The sequence below is a fragment of the Primulina eburnea genome, chromosome 12, assembly GCF_022965805.1.
Source record: "Primulina eburnea isolate SZY01 chromosome 12, ASM2296580v1, whole genome shotgun sequence".
Lineage (NCBI taxonomy): Eukaryota > Viridiplantae > Streptophyta > Magnoliopsida > Lamiales > Gesneriaceae > Primulina > Primulina eburnea.
The window spans coordinates 5,106,275-5,123,150 of record NC_133112.1 but is presented as its reverse complement, the minus strand read 5'-3'; the positions used below and the strand labels follow the sequence as shown (position 1 = coordinate 5,123,150).

The following is a 16,876-nucleotide window of genomic DNA, read 5'->3' as shown; positions in this document are numbered from 1 at the left end:
AGGCATGAAGGTAAGTGTCCACCTTGACTCAACTCCCTATTTGTCACTTTACACTTTTTCTTCCATTCTTCAGCTATTAGTAAGTCAAATTCTTGGGCCCGTTGGAGACATGAGACATATAATATGGTGTTACGTTATATCTACAACATAATGATATACATCTTGCTTGCTTACCGCAATCGTCGGTGGCTCCTAATATACTCAGTGATCACTAGACATCAAAAAAAGTAAAGGAAAGTAGAGCAATCCTCTGCTACTAGTTGGGACTTCTTATATTTAATTCTTTCATTGACCTTTAATATTGTCTTGTGAGGTCCTCAGTTTCGGTTGATTGACGTATTAAATAATCTAACGTTGTTTCTGTGAGAGCCCAATTCCCATTAAGCCCAACCCATTTAATGAAATTGCGTACACCAAAGAGATAAATCTCTACACATCCCTGTAACCGTTCGCCCCTCCCTTCTGTTTCTGCAGTCACAAACAGTCGGAGAAGCAGCGCAACAGCCCATCAACCTTTTTCCTCCGGTCTTAGAGTATCTTTTCTGCAATGAATTGGAAGATTTCGAGCTCGATCAGCCCTGTTTTCAGCACCTGTACACGCGAGTTTTATCGGCTTTTAGGTAAGGTTTCGGCTTCAATTCTTAGTTGTTCTTGTGGATTAGTTTATATAAGTGAACCCTTGAGTTTTCCCCTGTTATCCAGCTTGTTTTCTCACCATGAATTGTATTTCCGGTTACTTTTCCCGCGAGACCACCATTGTTCTTTTAAGTTTTGATTCTCGAGGTATTAAGCTTGAAATTCCAGAATTTAAATCAGTTTATAGGCCGTTGAGATTTCAATTTTTAACTGCTCCGATTTAATTGTTTTAATCGTTGGAAATGTATTATATTAAAGTATATAACAAATTTTGATTATAGGTTCTATTGTTGGACAAGTTTAAGGTTTGGAGTCATCAGAAAATCCTCAAGAATTACTGTGGAATTATAAGTTGTAGTTAATGTATGCTCAAACCTATATTATTATGACATCTACATCGGCGTGTAAGAATATCTGGTAGATGTTGTTTGTTAATATGTGACTTGAATGTTTTATCTAATTCATTCATACATTAATTGTTTTGGCATAGCATATTGAGCTTCGACTCTGTTGACGATGATTTTTTTTATTTTGTTGAGATATATTAAGTGTTGGAAATTATGAGTTCCAGAGTTTGACAAACAAATTCGTAAAAGAACTGAATAAACAACTGAACTGATACAATTGAGAGTTCGTAACTTATCTCAAAACTAAAGAAGACTTATCAGACTAAAAAGGATTAAGAACTGAAGTAAATAAACTAAATTTCTTGTAAGTATTAATAGGTCGAAAAAGCGGATGTTCGCTAAACAAATTGAAGATCAGAACTGGAGACTTTACTAAACTGAGCTGAAATAACCTAACTGAACTAAAGTGTTTAAACTAAGAAGACATCAGTTAGAACTGATCAGTCCAGCTGAACTGATCAGTCGACCAGTTTGACTCATGATCGGTTAGTCACGTCATCAGTTGCATTTGAATATCGGCAGACAAATTAACAGTCCGTACCAAAGCAGAAGAGATGAAACAGAACAGTCTGATATATTGTACTTTCGTTAGATAAAGTCATCTACATGGACTAGAAGACGATTCAACGAATATTATCATTAAATGCATTCAATGTGATCGTTGGAATCGAAGAATATTTATATTTGATGAGTTCAGTTGAAGAAAGGTTGACGAACCATCCACGAACAACTATCAGTCAGTTGCGATTACACGATTTTATTTAGTTTACAAATGGCACAATTTAACTCTTCATTGATTTATCCGTAACATTCAGGGAACTTATTAGTGCTATTCAATTAACAACTGATAAGTAAAAAGAAAAGCTAAGAGTTTCAGTCTGTCATTGTATAAGTTCAATATTCTTTGTAATCAATTAAAGTCTTTTAGTGAATTCCTATCATTGAGATAGAAGGGATGATGACGTAGGAGTATTTGAAGTCTCTTAACATCCATAAAATTATTTGTGTCCATCATTCTATTCATTTTGTTATTGGTACCTATTAAAAAGTATTCAATTTATTTTACACTACTATTATTAGTTGATTGATCGATATCAATACACAAGATTCAAGAATCAGTTCCTTAAAGTACTGATTTATGTCCGAAAAAAATTTCAAAAACTACAGTCTTTATTCAACCCTCCTTATAAAAACATCACCTTCACTAACCGATCCTAACATTGAGTCATCATAAGAACAAGTGAGATATGATTAGCCACGTTCACATATGACAATTAGGGACGAGCTACTTATCTAATAGCATTCCCGATGCCACGTGCATGGAGGAGCGACGATTTTATGATGCATTCCTGGCACGAGTGGCCACTGTTACTGTTGTTGATGTTATTTGTTTGGACTTCGTTTGATATCCGTTATTCCATTGTTAACATTCATGTATTGTATAACATTGCATTTTACTTTGCATTATTACATGTCATTTATTTACGTCATAATTTTACTGGTTTGTCGTACCGGGGTCCGACCCTTGTTTTCTTTTTACGTTGTGGTTGTTTTTTAATATCATAACAGGTTATTCAAGGGGATTTGATGTGTTTGGTAGACCGTCAGTAAGTGGTACCCGGTAGTTGCGTCTGTTTGTGTCAGAGTCCCCATATATCTATATATATTATAATAGTTTGATAATTTTGCCAGGGAGATGCCTTGTGTAGCTGTATTGTGAAGCTTTTATGTTGTTTTGGATTTTTTTGTGTTATGCGTGTCTAGTCCTAGTCAGTGCGGTAATAGGATATTGGTTTGGTTGATTGTGAACTTGATGTTATTTTCAAGAGTATATTGTTGTGTGTTTTTAAAATTTTGGGATGTTCTATTAATCGGAAGATCAAGCTAAAATTTATGTGGGCTCAAATGAACATTTTTTTAAACTCATTTTCGTTATTTATTTATACTAATTAATCTTGATAATAAAATATGAATTAGAATCACCGGCCAAAGCTTCTGTCACCGCCCTTGTTTACAATACTAACATTGTGCTTGTAGACTTTTTTTTTAAATGTATGTTTGGCAAATCTGTCATCATTGCCACATGGTAGTCTACTAAAACAGTGCTTTGATATGATTGCTTCATCATTTAATCTTCTACTTTGGTCGTTCTCCAAAAAAAAAAAAAAGTTTCTTGGTTCCAACACAAAAAGTTTTTGTTGTTGAATTTGGCCTTCTTCATTCTTCAATGGATACTTTATTTTTATTTTGATAAAAAACAATGACTATATATTTACTTATTTTTTGTTTTTTTCATTTCTCAAACACTATTCTTTCTAAAATATTTTCTTAAAAATAAGCACCATAATGTAGTTTCTATTTTGGTATTTTGAAAGAGATATTTGTTTTTCCATCATAAATATCTTTGAAATACAATAATTTGTGGGGCTAATAATATCACATGATAGACACGTATTGTTTATGTACTTTTATTTTGATAGATAGAAAACAATGACTATATATTCTTTCTAAAATATTTTCTCAAAAATAAGTACAATAATGTAGTTTATATTTGGTTTTGTATTTTGAAAGAGATATTTGTTTTTTAAAATCATAAATGTCTTTAAAATACAATAATTTGTAGGGTCTAATAATATCACATTTTTGAAATGGTATATAATATGTTTTTAAACATTTTATTGTAGCTCCTCTACTTAATTTTTTAAACCAGTCATAAATGTATTATTGAAGTTTATCACAATAAATTTTATAAAATTATAAATAATTTAAAATCATAAATCTTATAAAAGTATATTACTTAAACATTTTGAAAAAAAAATCAATTCATTATTTAAAAATTTTGGAAAAAAAAAGATATAATATAAAATGTTTTAAATTAAAAGTAATAATAATTTTACTAAAAGTGAGTGATAATTAATTTTGGTGAAAAAAGAAAGATTAATTTAATATATTATAAATCAATTATTAAATTAAATATAAACAAATATCCAAGAATAATTGAGGAAGGGTTGGGCCACATAACATGTTACTGGCCTATCACGTGTACCGAAGCCGCGCATCACCTCCGCGAGCCTAATCGTCAACTACCCTTCCACTGTGGATGTCACGGGGATGACAGGATTACCCACCATTTTCAGACTATAATTCCGAACTATATTCAAAACTTCCTGCCATGAATTTGTGCTCTGATTCCATGTCCCGCGAAATTGGAATTCTGGTACTTTTTTTTATTTCTGTGAAATCTGGATTCAGAAACTAACAATGATGGCCGCAAATCTCGGATCTTTTAGGCAGAGTTTTGTGGAGAGAGGCCAAGAGAGATTGCTTTCGAGGAGGTTTTATTCTGACGAGGGTTTAGATTCCTATTACGTTCGCCATGAGGGCTGTTTACATCGTCTTTATCGGATCACGTTGGAAAGGTTTTCCAAATGGTGGAATGATGCCAAGGGAATTGCGGTTAGGTCATATGAAATGGGCCGTTCTGATCCTAGGAAGGCGGTGTTTGCGGCTAAGATGGGCTCTGCTTTATCTCTGGTTTCGGTTCTTATTTTTTTCAAAGAACATTTAAGTTTGATAAGCCAATACTCCATCTGGGCTATCCTCACTGTCGTCGTCGTGTTTGAATTTAGCATTGGTAAGTTTGTCTATCTACTTTAAATGATTTTGAAGCACTGAACGGAGTGTATTTGTCGTTTTCTACGTTCACTATTTGCCGATTGCCTGATTATCATCATAAACCATGATAACGAAAGTTGTGGTGGATAGGGGTACTACATAGGAACTCCGATTTGCGTCTATCAGCTCTACATTTCCTTAAATTGTATGAAGGGTCTGGCGTTAGTAATTGTTTGCATGGAGAATAATCAATAATTATGTGTTTACTCCGTAAGAATTTTTTCGTAAACCTAATCATCAGATCAAACTCTTTGTTCTGTATTTTCTATGTTCATTCTCATTCTATGGTGGCCATGTGGCAATGGGATCCGTGGCAATAATATGGTAGGGGGAGAATGCAGGTATAGTTCTCAATCAGAGGGCACAAAAATTAGGCTGTGTATGGAAACAAAATCTACAAGTGGCAGACTAAAATTTGACTTTTTTCTTTCCTTAAATAAATAAAATTGAATGGAATGAGTCTAACATCCCACCTTTTGGTACTTTGTTTTATGAAGAAGGAAGACCACGTGTGATTGAATATATATATATATATATATATATATATATATATATATATATGGGGAATGTAATGCCTTTGCCAATCCTTTAGCTACTGAAGTTTGTTGGAACAGATGGGTTCAATACACATGCTAGAGAGCTCTCCAAGATGGATAAAATCAGCTTACCTTATTTTATTTCTCATAAATAAGCTTGTTTAGTTGTTTTTGTAATGTTCATTACCTTCTTAGCTTAATTTTGGTATTTTAGGTGGCTCTTGTAATTCTCAGTTATATCGGCCTAGCCCCCCCTCTCTTGAATGTTTTTATTGCTTTAGCCAACATTTAGCCCCAAAAAAAACTTATGTAGCGTTCATAACTGGTATGCAAGCAAATATAACCACTTGATGATGGGGTGTATCACGCATGTGAAGGGGCGACACTAAACAAAGGGTTCAACCGCGCATTAGGGACCTTTTCTGCTGGAGCACTATCGCTGGGCATTGCAGAATTATCTAAGATGGCCGGTCAATTCCAAGAAGTAGCGGTTGTTGTCAGCATTTTCATTGCTGGTATATCTTCCCGCTTGCATTTAAATTGTTGATCCAATTCAGTTTTATGATTTGATTTTCTTGGAGCGTCTGAATCACAATTGATTGGTGTTTTGCATTTTTCTGAGTATTAGGCTCGTTGGCTAGTTATTTGAAGTTGCACCCTGCCATGAAGCAGTACGAATATGGATTCCGGGTGTTCTTGCTGACATTTTGCATTGTGCTGGTATCGGGATCTTCACATTTTGTTCGAACAGCTGTTTCTAGGTTGCTGTTTATTGCAGTTGGTGCCGGTGTTTGTTTGATCATAAATGTTTGTATTTACCCCATTTGGGCTGGCGAGGACTTGCATAAATTGGTCACAAAAAATTTCAAGGGGGTCGCTAGTTCTTTGGAAGGTGAATATCTGATTCCTTTTCTGTTGTTAAATTGCTGCTTACTTTTGTGCATATTATATTAAATTATGTTGACCAAATGTATTCTAAATCAATAACTGGAGTCCTTGTTCAGGATGTATCAGTATGTACTTGCAGTGTGTTGAATACACTAGAATACCTTCAAAGATTCTTCTCTACCAGGCTTCTGACGATCCCCTGTACAAAGGATATAGAGCTGCAGTTGAGTCCACAAGCCAGGAGGAGTCCCTGGTATTCAATACTTTTTAATGCTTTATACTTAGCGAAGAATACCTTGCAAAGAAATGTAAATATTAGTTTCATTTTAACTTTCTTTCTGCAGCTAGCTTTTGCTGTATGGGAACCACCTCATGGTCGTTATAGAATGCTCAATTATCCTTGGAATGAATATGTTAAAGTTAGTGGTGCTCTAAGGCATTGTGCATTCATGGTTATGGCAATGCATGGGTGCATACTTTCGGAAATACAGGTTTTCCTGAAATATTTCATTCTATTCAGCATTAGCATTAGCATTCTCACTCCTGGCATGCTTAAAGGATAGATGTTGCATTTGATCCATTTGCCATATATATGCATGGGATTTGCCCAGAGTCTCCCTGTCCATATATAAGACATAATTTTAACTTTAGCAGATGCAAGTCATTAACCTGAATCGGAAACTTAAACTAAAAGTGAAAATTACTTAAAGTAATTAGAATAAAAATATCATCAAGGGTATCTGTCTAGCTGAGCTGGCTCGTCTGTCTGTCGAGCTAACTCTACAGGAGCTCAACTTATGCTATTCAAACGCTATGCAGCCTAATTTCTAAGCTTAAAATTATGTTTCAAATACTTGTACATTTTAAAATCAAAATAAACTTATACATACGCATATATATTGTTATATAAGTTGTTGATTTTACATTGAAAATTGATTAACAAGTCAATAAGTGAGGACTTGCCTGTCGAACTTGTGGCATAGCTTGTGAACATAACTTGAGCCCAAGCTCCTCTGTGAGCCAGCTCGCAACTCGTGTTTGAACTTGAGATTCTTTACTTAGAGATTGAGGAGCTGAAGCTATAGCAGGACCTGATTGCTTTTTAATCCAGCTGGCAAATCGTGAAATTTTAGAAGCTTGACTTGTTTATATTCCTAATACATTCCTCAAATGGACTAGATATTTTGTGATTTGAGGCTCTTGAACCCGATTTATCGATTTACATGCTGAAGCTAGTGAATGAAAGTTCTTATTGCTCAATATCATGTCTAACCAAGTGGTTGCCGTGACCTAACAGTATATTCCTGTTTGTAACACAGAAACGCGCTTTATGCATCTCTTTGGTTGCCATCAAAAGTTATAATATAATACGTTGGTGGGCTTCATACATGATTCATCATTAAAAAGATTTTAATGTATCATGACCTGCCCTGTTCAATGAAACTTGAAGCTCCAAAAAGACTACCATCCATTTCTTGTTACGTATTGTGACCATATGTTACCTTTTGTAGGCATCATTGGAATTGAGGCAGGTTTTTAAGAATGAGATTCAAAGAGTTGGGACTGAAGGAGCTAAAGTGTTGCGATTGCTTGGTGAAAAAGTAGAGAAGATGGAAAAACTAAATCCAGGAGACCTGCTCCAGGAAGTTCATGATGCCGCAGAGGATTTGCAGCTGATGATTGACCAAAAATCGTACCATTTGGTTAATGCAGAGAGTTGGGAAACTAAGAACCGTCCTAAGAAATTTGCCGATCCTGAACAACTACAAGATCTCAAAGATAATGAAAACAAGCGACCGCCAGTGATAAATTCACTTAGTGAATCAATGACCAATCTAAAAGCACCTCTACAATTACCAAACTATGATCCGCAGAATCCAAACGCGACTGTCAACATCTCTGCATCACAATGGGGTTCAGCTGAAGATATGCTAAGACAGCAGACAATGTGGCCTTCTCGGGTCTCCCTCATTGGTGATACCCCTTTCCCTTTGAATGAGCGTGAAATAAGGACGTACGAAAGTGCTAGTGCATTGTCGCTTGCAACATTTACTTCTTTGTTGATCGAGTTTGTTGCCAGGCTTCAGAATCTCGTGAACTCATTTGAAGGACTAAGCGAGAAGGCAAAATTCAAGGATCCGGTCAAGTCAACAGAACAGAAAGCGGCTGCTGGTTTCTGGAGTTGGCTGCTCAAGTGCATGTGCTGCAATGATAATTAATGAAACGGACTTTACGGCACTGGTAACTGTTAAAATCTTTCATTCCTGGAGTTGTATTCATCTTATTTACTGCAGGATGATGCATTGAAGTAGTCTGTTATTTTCGGGGATTACACAGAGGAGCAAGAAACATGAAGCGTTAGCGAATGTATGGTTGGAATCTAAGCTCCAAAGAACACTTCCTACATAGTATACACATGATAAGAAAAGACCCATTTGGAGGTATTTAGAGAATCTAACTACCCCATTACATATATGCTCATTGCCGAAGTATCACTTTGGGTGGAATTCAATGACAATTTATTTTGTCGCCGCTTAGACGAGAAACGTGAAAGCATGTGTAATCATCAAATACTCTCTTGTTTGTATATAGTTATGCTTCGTGTACTTGAGTTTATATATAAGCATGTTCAAAAATGCAAAACATGAAATGAAACTTCAGTTCAGTGTTGAATGAATGCCAGTTCAAGTTTCATAATATGCTTAAATATTTGCAAATTCAGTACGACATTTATTTATTTGTTTTTCTTTAAGAGTAGTAATTATATAGAGATTTCACCTCACAAGAATTGAATTGAGCGACATACCATTTATGCTTATAAAATCGAGTTTGAGATAAAGTTCAAACTTTTAAGCAAACTCAATTCATTTTGTAGTATCAACCCTACCAAGAAAAATACTCTTTTTTTAAATTTAAACTCGTTTATAAAAGGAACCACTAATAATTAATATATTAAAAGTTTTTTAGTAAACCATCGAAATTCGAATTAATTTTGTTTTATGGGGATTCTTCTTATATTAATTAAATTTAAATTTAAATTTAAATAATTAGAAGCGGTACACATAATCAAATCAAACATATACGTGGATCATCTCCCTCAAATTTCATTTTAATTTAATGTTTTTCTGACTTCTGAATCCATCCATTTCCCCGATTCCCAGTAACACCCAATTCCCGAGCACCGATGGGAGAATCGCCGGCTGATCGAGATGTCGGGGGCCAGGTTTCCAGGCTGCTTGAAGAAGCCAAGGAGTTGCAGGACTTAGCGGCATCCCTCATATCCCGCACCTCTCGCGAAGAAGACGCGCTCCGCCAGCGCGTTGCGTCACTCGACTCCCATATCGGTTCCCTGCGTTCCACTCTTCGGAGCTCCAAACAAGCCGAAAAAGTGTGTGCTCAGCTCAAAACTTGACTATCTCTGCGCATGCACGCGATACAGATGTTATGTTGTTATTAATATGTTTTTAGTGGAAAATTTTTTTCCCCTTTGATTCCTAGCAATGTTGAAAAGGGGAGAACTATTTAATTTGTTCATTTACCCTGCAAAATTATCAAGACGGGTACTTTACCCACCAAATGGATCGTATTTGACTGTTTGTATATGCCTGCTTTCCGTTGATTTTTTCATTATTTTTCTCAAGTTGGAAGATGAATTGGTTAGAGCAAGATATGTCCTGAGCGAAGGAGACGCAGCTGCATTTCTCCCGACCAAATCTCATGGTGGGATTCTATTAATTTCTTCATTGGTAGAGAGTTGATTCTGCACGTGATAATCAATTGTGATGGTATATATTTGTCATTCATGGATATTAGGGAGATATTTGAGGATGTTTCTTGGTCCAATTAATGTGCGGGCGAACAGAAAGGATGTGCAACTGAAAGTCAAAGAGGAATACAATAAGTTCAGAGTATGATTCATCTTTAAATATTTCAAGCCAACTAAAATTCAATTTTCCTCATTGATTTCTGCTAAACTTTTTGTTAATTAGTTTTAATTCTGTTCATTTCACTAAGGGAATTATTTATATAGCTTGAGGTGGTTGATTGTCTTGAGCTTTATAAATCTTCTTAGGCATGTGATGGAGAAGCAATTTTACCTTTCTGGTTCATATTTTGCATGACTCATATCTCATGACAGGATAGAACAGCGTTCTTGTTCCTTTTTTTGCCATCACTGCTGCTGACGTTAAGGTCATGGATTTGGGATGGATGTTTGCCTGCATTGCCAGTTCAACTTTACCAGGTATATCATGTGTAATTTTTTTCTTTTAGGTATCATTTATGTGGAGGTTACTTGAAATGTAACCTACTCAATTTCTGCTATCCAGGCATGGTTGCTGTATCTCTACACAGGTTTGACTTTGAGAGAGAATATTTTGAGAGTTAATGGAAGCGGCATACGCCCATGGTAATTAATATGGTTCATACATTTTCAATCTTGATATAGGTTCCAAAATCTTGTTTGGCCTTTTGGTCCTTTACAGTGCAATGTTTCTTTCCACCTCTCTGTCTATGTCAACACTTTCTGTGAGCTTGAGTTTTCCCTTAGAATCAGAAAACCTTTGTTTGTAGTGTTTTTTTTTGTTTATCACCGTGGCAGATTTTGATGTGGAAGTTTATGTGGTTGAATGTGTTGAATCAAATTTTTAATTCTCTGATTTAAGAGTGAGCTTGATGATAATATGGAAGTGAAATCTACGTAAATTTTTGCTTGCTTCAAGAGCAACATAACTTTCAAGAAAAGGGATATATTGCTCATCCAACTTTTTTCGTTTGTTTAGAGATTATATTATTCCAGTTCTGACTCATAAGTTTATCCACATTAATTTGAAACTCCGATTGAAACTGAATGAATGAAAAAAGTTTGCATCTAACCACGTATGGATGGTGGAGTACCCTTTGACCTAGTAGTGGAAGCAAACGTGCACCACTATACTTTTCATCAGTTTGTAAGCAGATAAATTTTGCAATGAGGATATCAGTTTTCGTCAAGTAAATTGTGACTGCTGAAGGCCTCATCAAATATCAGCTTGCATCCTTGAAGAAAATTTCTTTATCTCAAATCCAATTACTAATTGTCTGTGTGACTCATGAACAAGTGTGTAGATTGTATTTCTTGTAAAAATTTTGTTTTGATCAACTATGCGTAGAATTTATTGCACTCAGGAATAGGTTTCAATGAAAGGAAACTGGTATTTTGCTACCATTTTCGTTTTTCGTTTCATTTGATGGTCAAAGCTGGATATTCAGCATGGCGGAACGGTCTTTCCTTATACTCTTTTTTGTGCTCTTTATAAAATAAACCAGGAAATTAAGTTTTATTATATAGAATTCCATTTGTATGTCTTTCCATTGGAGCCGTTACTGGACAATTGGGACGATAATCCAATTTAAAACAAAAATAAAAGTAAGTCTTTTATTCGAGTTGTCTAACTTCTATAAGCTCGAACTTGTTCAACTTTCGTAATTAAGATACTTTGTGACTATCTGGCTGATCTTTCGCCAAAATTTCTGGAATAAACTTTCAACTGGGTGTTTGCGGTCTCAGCTTTATGTAGAATCTTTTTCAGTTATATTTTCAAAGCTGAGATTCTTGGATAGTCACAGTAATGTATACTTTTATGAGTGATAATTTTGGATATTCACAGTATTATATACTTCCATTCATAAGTGATGAATTTACTTGTGCAGGTGGATTAAGCATCACTATTATGCTATGGCTATGGCTCTCATAAGTCTTACATGGGAGATAGAGAGAGGACCTGATTGTTCCCAAAAACAGGTATTTATGCATTTTCCAACATTTCCCTGCCTGGCAAAAACACGGGTACTAATCCATTAACTCAATAATTGATATTAACGTGTGTACCTGGCTTAGTGTCATTAGCTGTTTGCTTCCCTTTTTCCCCTTTTCTGCGATAAAAAGCTATTGAAATGAAAATGCCTATTGTAGAGAGGTGTACAGCTGTTTTTAAAATGGGCGATTATGCAAGGAGTCTCCATGATTCTTCAGAATAGATATCAAAGGCAGAGACTGTACACACGTATTGCACTTGGCAAGGTAAGTTTTACATTTTTTGTTTTTCAACACGTAGTTTTTGTGCTCCACTTGTCCATTCTCTCGTTTCTCATCTCTTGGAGTTTCAGTTGAAATTTTATACAGCTTTTTAGTTCCCATATGCACTAGCAGGGGCTGATATGGGAGACCAGTATGGATGGTCATCTGTGGCCCCGCTATTCCTCACATGCATGCAAACACACTCAAGCATACCTTTTGAAATGCACAACTGCTAAATGGTTTCGCTCTACTCCAAGTTCAAAATTTTCTTGCAATGGCTGACAAGATTCCAATCAAGTTTATGTCAAAAATCATTGCAATGACTCACAAGTTATCAATGTATTATTTAGGTTTTGATGTGTTAAAAAACTGAGATTTTTGAAGATGGAGCTGAGAATTATTTTTGTTACATGATGGTATTTGTTAATAATAATGACTAGTCATTATGCGGGTGTCCTGGGTTTCAAATGCTTGCAAGTGGATTGAGAGGGAAGGAATTTGATCGTGGGAATTTTTTTCTTTTTCCATTTAAGTGAGGTTAATTTTCATCATTGTTTGCAATCTACATCCTGATAAATGTTCCAACCGGCTTTTACCTGCACGACTGGGGACAAGAGGTTGTCGGACAACCTCGCAGCCGATTCTAGCATCCTTCCTGATAAGGATGGAGGCTAAGGGAGGGCGACGTAATTTTATGTTAATACTTGAATTTATGCCAAAGCTATTGCAACACGTACAGTCATATGAAAAACTAGGCTGATTGACTTGGACTCGTCCCTTGAACCAATTTTCGCGATCTTTCAATTTCTCTGCACATTTTTTGGTGGTATTTTATCTTGCAGGCCAGAAGAATGGATGTTGTTTGGGGAGAAACTGCCGGAGTGGAGGGTCAGTTGTTGTTGCTATGTCCTATCCTCTTTACTTTGCAGGTATCCCATGTTTAAGTTCTGTTCATCATAAAAGCTTGAATATTGCATAATGTACTTGAATAAACTCCTCCTTTGGAAAATGTGTTTTTTCTAAAGAGCGCGGCCTTTGCTGTGACTACTGACTACCACCAAAAAGCTGATCTGAGTGAGTACCACTATGTTATGTTTTCAGGGTTTTGAGGCCTATGTGGGGTTCTTATTGCTTAAAACTGCACTTGGTGGTTTTACTTCCGAGTGGCAGGTAAAGTTACGGGATTACTTTTTACCTGCAATTTGCTGCTTGCTTATTTGTTCATGTTATTTTTTTAAAAAAGGGAGACAAGAACTATTATACCATATTTCGATGATTGATTTACTGTTACTTAAATGTATGTGATCAACTTTGCCTAGTTAGGTACTAAAAATGGCCCATCTATCTCAGGTAATTACCAGTGGGATTCTTCTCATAATCATGGCTGCTGGGAATTTTGCAAACACAGTGCAGACCCTAATTACAAAATCTCGCGTGAAGGCAAAAATGAAGAGAGGAAAAAGCAGGCAAGACTTGAATCAGGGATTTGATGACAAGGTTAGTGATTAAGTATATTGCACTTATATCAATAAGTGGGATGTATCGGATGGGTGTTTGACGACTCAATTTGACAACTTAATCTTTACAGTAGCCAGTAGGATGTTGATAGATTTCCTGATATGAATATTGAGACTTATTATAGTAAAGAACATCTCACCCTTCCGCCAAAATGGGATAATATCCATCTATGATCTATCATGTTCGGATTTTCATGCCATTGGTATGATGCTACAGTTCGATAAACTTGCCGTGGTCTATAAAATAGACCACTTGTTTGCATACATAGAGCGATTTGAGTTGGTGTTCTCATAGCTTTGGTTATGAACAGTGGTTTCTTGGCTTGTACGTAGGTGTGGTGACTATTCTGTGTCGATTTTGTGGCTTGTGGTTTAGCCTTAAATGCTGATTCTTGTCTTTGAGAAAAGAATTAGCAAAGGATGTGTGTTGAAACATTATTTTGACATTTAGAATGTGCTTCCATAGAGAAGTTTTCAAGTTGAAAAAAACCTTGTTTTGTTCTAATATAAAGCTTGTTTTAAAAGAAGTATTGGAAATGTACGATTCATTTTTTTTACTTATTTTTTCATTCTCATAAATAAAACCAAATATTTAAGCAATTGTTGTCACTCGTTTCCCTCAGAGCTCAATTCCATTTCCTTTGATATATTTTATAAAACAAATATTTAGTAATCTTAGTATTTCAGGAAAAAAAAAATTAGCAATTTCAAAAAAATTTATTATTTATAAACATGACATATAGTATTAAACTATTTAAAAAAATTATATCATCATTATTAGTATCAATTGTAAATTTTAGTTCGAGGTTTTTCATATAATCTATTACTATTAGTTAGTCTGAGCATATAGAGAGAAATAATTTGGTATCATGATATATTATTGACTTTTTAATTCATAGTTTATACTCACATTAATTTTCACAATGATTTCATTTAAATATAAACAATTTAAATTATTTTAAAAAAAATTACAATATGATTATTTATTAATTTTTATAATTATGATATTAATTTTATTTGAATATAATTCAAGCTAATTATAAAAAAAATTGTATAAACACGAACACGTTGCTGATCGTGACTGATAATATAATAATATATTATCAAAAAATATCCAATGTGATTTGGCATTATGTGGATTTGGTCGAAGAAACAAACCGAAGGTTCGAGTCTTTTGCACGAGTTCAGCCAGCTGTCTCGTCTCGTTTGACAAGTCTTCCAGTCTCGCTGTTTCTTTTATGGACTATAAATAATTGCTGGTTGTCAAGGAAATATATGTATTGTATAAAATTTATTTGATTGTTTTTGTATTTTGGTAAAATAAATAATCTAAAAAGGGGGAAAAAAGGTCAAAAGGGCAGACAAACAAATCAAGTCGGTGCAAGAAAGAAAATAGGGACATTCGGAAAAAATATTGAGATTGTTTCGAGTAAAAGCTCAATTATATTTTTTCAAAAAAAAATTCTTAAAAATCAGAAGGTTATTTTCAATAGTATAATATTTTACTCAAAAATATTATGTACGTGCATCAGAGCCACTGAAGAAATAAAAACATGAATAAATTTGAGTAACAAAAATTGAATTAAGATTTGTATGCGCTTGCCCCTTTTGGGTCCATTCTTAATAAATATTTGACAAAAACTTGTGTGAGACGGTCTCACGGGTCATATTTGTGAGACGGATCTTTTATTTGGGTCATCCATGAAAAAGTATTACTTTTTATGCTAAAAGTATTACTTTTATTGTGAATATGGGTAGGGTTGACCCGTCTCACGGATTAAGATCCGTGAGACGATATCACATGAGACTAACTCTAAATATTTTGGTTTTGGGACTTTGAATATACTGACATAGCAGATGTGTTTCCAGGAAACCGAATCAAAGTCAGCGTCAAATTTGTATGTAATAATATATTTATTGATTGATTATTATATATATAGTCCAGACCCGCCCAGAGGAAGTTAAGTCCATGTCAAATTAGTGTTTTATATATTTACTTAGTCGCCGAGACATTTTTTAAAATTACATAAGAATATTATGAATGACATATACATATAATATAGTTATATTATTAAAGTATTTCGACATAAATTATTTTTATATATTTTTGTGTTTTACCGTCGGGGGTGAATTTTTTCCAAGACGAATGAAAAAAAAAACAAGGATTATGTTTAGGACTGTCAGACGGGTTAGTCCGTCAAAAATCCACTATCTAATGTGTCGTCCTGCTGTCTTATAGCGTTGAGGAATCTTCAACACAGGCCGAACCAAGATGTGTTGCGCGTTTGTACGACTCGTGAGATCGTCTCACGCAATAAATTATTCTTAAATAAATAATCAAAATGCTAATGTTAATATATTTATACTGATTATATTAGTTGCGAAGACGACCATCAATAGAGTGTTTTCAATCAAGTGATTGAAGATTGGATAAATGATAATCTTATTATCTAAGTGAAAAATGCAGTATTTTAAATCATTTATAACGAAGTTAATATACAAAAATTTCAAATAAGAAAACTTAAATAAAATCAGTTATAAGATAATTATTTTATAGCACTTAATAATTATTTAATTAGAAAATTTATATATATTTATTAATTAATTAATATATTTTATCTGCACTCACTCACGAATCATGCTTGCTATGATGGGCTGCTTTGCATGTAATTGATCCAATTGGGTATCTATATATCCTTTTAATGAATATCCAAGTTCTTAACAAAATCTTGGTGTTTTTGAATATAAAATGAAGAAGACTTTTTCCATTTGATGCGATTATGGTCTTCCTGATTCCAGTCTTCTGGCTGTTGATGTATATCATTTTCGGTTGACAGCTTTCTTATGGAAGGATTAGCGTCTTCCGTTCAGCTTTATTGTTTACAAATCTTGAGATTTAATGAATTAACGCTGACTATTATGGCTCTATTATCTGTGGAAAAAAGGTGTAAGAAAGTTCAGCTTGTCTTCTTGTTGTGATTAAAGTTTATTGTTGCAGTTTTGCGTGGGATAATTTGTTGAAACTCTGCTTGATCGAGAAAATTTTGGGAAGCTTTGAAGCCAAGTGAGACTCGGGTGTTGTGAATTGTTTCTTCTGTTTGGCTTTTTTTAGAAGTTTATCTTGAGATATTTTCTTCTGAGTTTAGCTTCTGAAAAATT

The 16,876-nt window shown here is 34.5% G+C and overlaps 2 protein-coding genes and 1 long non-coding RNA gene across 7 annotated transcripts; 2 read left to right on the top strand and 1 right to left on the bottom strand.

Moving 5' to 3' along the window:
• Positions 1-4,062: 4,062 nt before the first annotated feature.
• LOC140808433 (aluminum-activated malate transporter 4-like) lies at positions 4,063-8,815 on the top strand. Of its 3 annotated transcripts, XM_073165573.1 has the most exons (7): positions 4,065-4,677; positions 5,632-5,769; positions 5,883-6,146; positions 6,259-6,395; positions 6,487-6,633; positions 7,654-8,383; positions 8,480-8,815. In XM_073165573.1, the coding sequence occupies exons 1-6, from the start codon at positions 4,305-4,307 to the stop codon at positions 8,359-8,361; spliced, it is 1,767 nt and encodes a 588-aa protein (XP_073021674.1). In that variant the 5' UTR covers positions 4,065-4,304; the 3' UTR covers positions 8,362-8,383; positions 8,480-8,815. The 3 variants fall into 3 exon arrangements, with proteins under 3 accessions (XP_073021675.1, XP_073021674.1, XP_073021673.1); XM_073165572.1 differs by having other exon boundaries at positions 7,654-8,815; XM_073165574.1 differs by lacking the exon at positions 6,487-6,633 and having other exon boundaries at positions 4,063-4,677; positions 7,654-8,815.
• A 412-nt stretch (positions 8,816-9,227) lies between these two features.
• LOC140808383 (uncharacterized) lies at positions 9,228-16,854 on the top strand. Of its 3 annotated transcripts, none has more exons than XM_073165494.1 (11): positions 9,228-9,530; positions 9,784-9,862; positions 9,956-10,050; positions 10,281-10,385; positions 10,471-10,550; positions 11,834-11,924; positions 12,096-12,203; positions 13,043-13,129; positions 13,302-13,370; positions 13,551-13,697; positions 16,716-16,854. In XM_073165494.1, the coding sequence occupies exons 1-11, from the start codon at positions 9,327-9,329 to the stop codon at positions 16,728-16,730; spliced, it is 1,080 nt and encodes a 359-aa protein (XP_073021595.1). In that variant the 5' UTR covers positions 9,228-9,326; the 3' UTR covers positions 16,731-16,854. The 3 variants fall into 3 exon arrangements, with proteins under 3 accessions (XP_073021595.1, XP_073021597.1, XP_073021596.1); XM_073165496.1 differs by lacking the exon at positions 16,716-16,854 and adding an exon at positions 14,051-14,074; XM_073165495.1 differs by lacking the exon at positions 16,716-16,854 and having other exon boundaries at positions 13,551-13,979.
• On the bottom strand, positions 12,325-13,036 carry LOC140808384 (uncharacterized). The gene is made up of 2 exons (XR_012112871.1): positions 12,887-13,036; positions 12,325-12,789 (listed from the first exon to the last, which is right to left on the bottom strand). It is a non-coding gene; the product is annotated as an uncharacterized lncRNA (long non-coding RNA).
• Positions 16,855-16,876: the final 22 nt, after the last annotated feature.

Coding starts and splice junctions, on each gene's coding strand:
- LOC140808383 (XM_073165494.1), top strand. CDS start 9,327: ATGGGAGAATCGCCGGCTGATCGAGATGTCGGGGGCCAGGTTTCCAGG. Junction 10,551..11,833: donor GGAAGCGGCATACGCCCATG/GTAATTAATATG, acceptor TTACTTGTGCAG/GTGGATTAAGCATCACTATT. Junction 13,371..13,550: donor GTTTTACTTCCGAGTGGCAG/GTAAAGTTACGG, acceptor CATCTATCTCAG/GTAATTACCAGTGGGATTCT.
- LOC140808433 (XM_073165573.1), top strand. CDS start 4,305: ATGATGGCCGCAAATCTCGGATCTTTTAGGCAGAGTTTTGTGGAGAGA. Junction 4,678..5,631: donor CGTGTTTGAATTTAGCATTG/GTAAGTTTGTCT, acceptor ACGCATGTGAAG/GGGCGACACTAAACAAAGGG. Junction 5,770..5,882: donor TGTCAGCATTTTCATTGCTG/GTATATCTTCCC, acceptor TCTGAGTATTAG/GCTCGTTGGCTAGTTATTTG.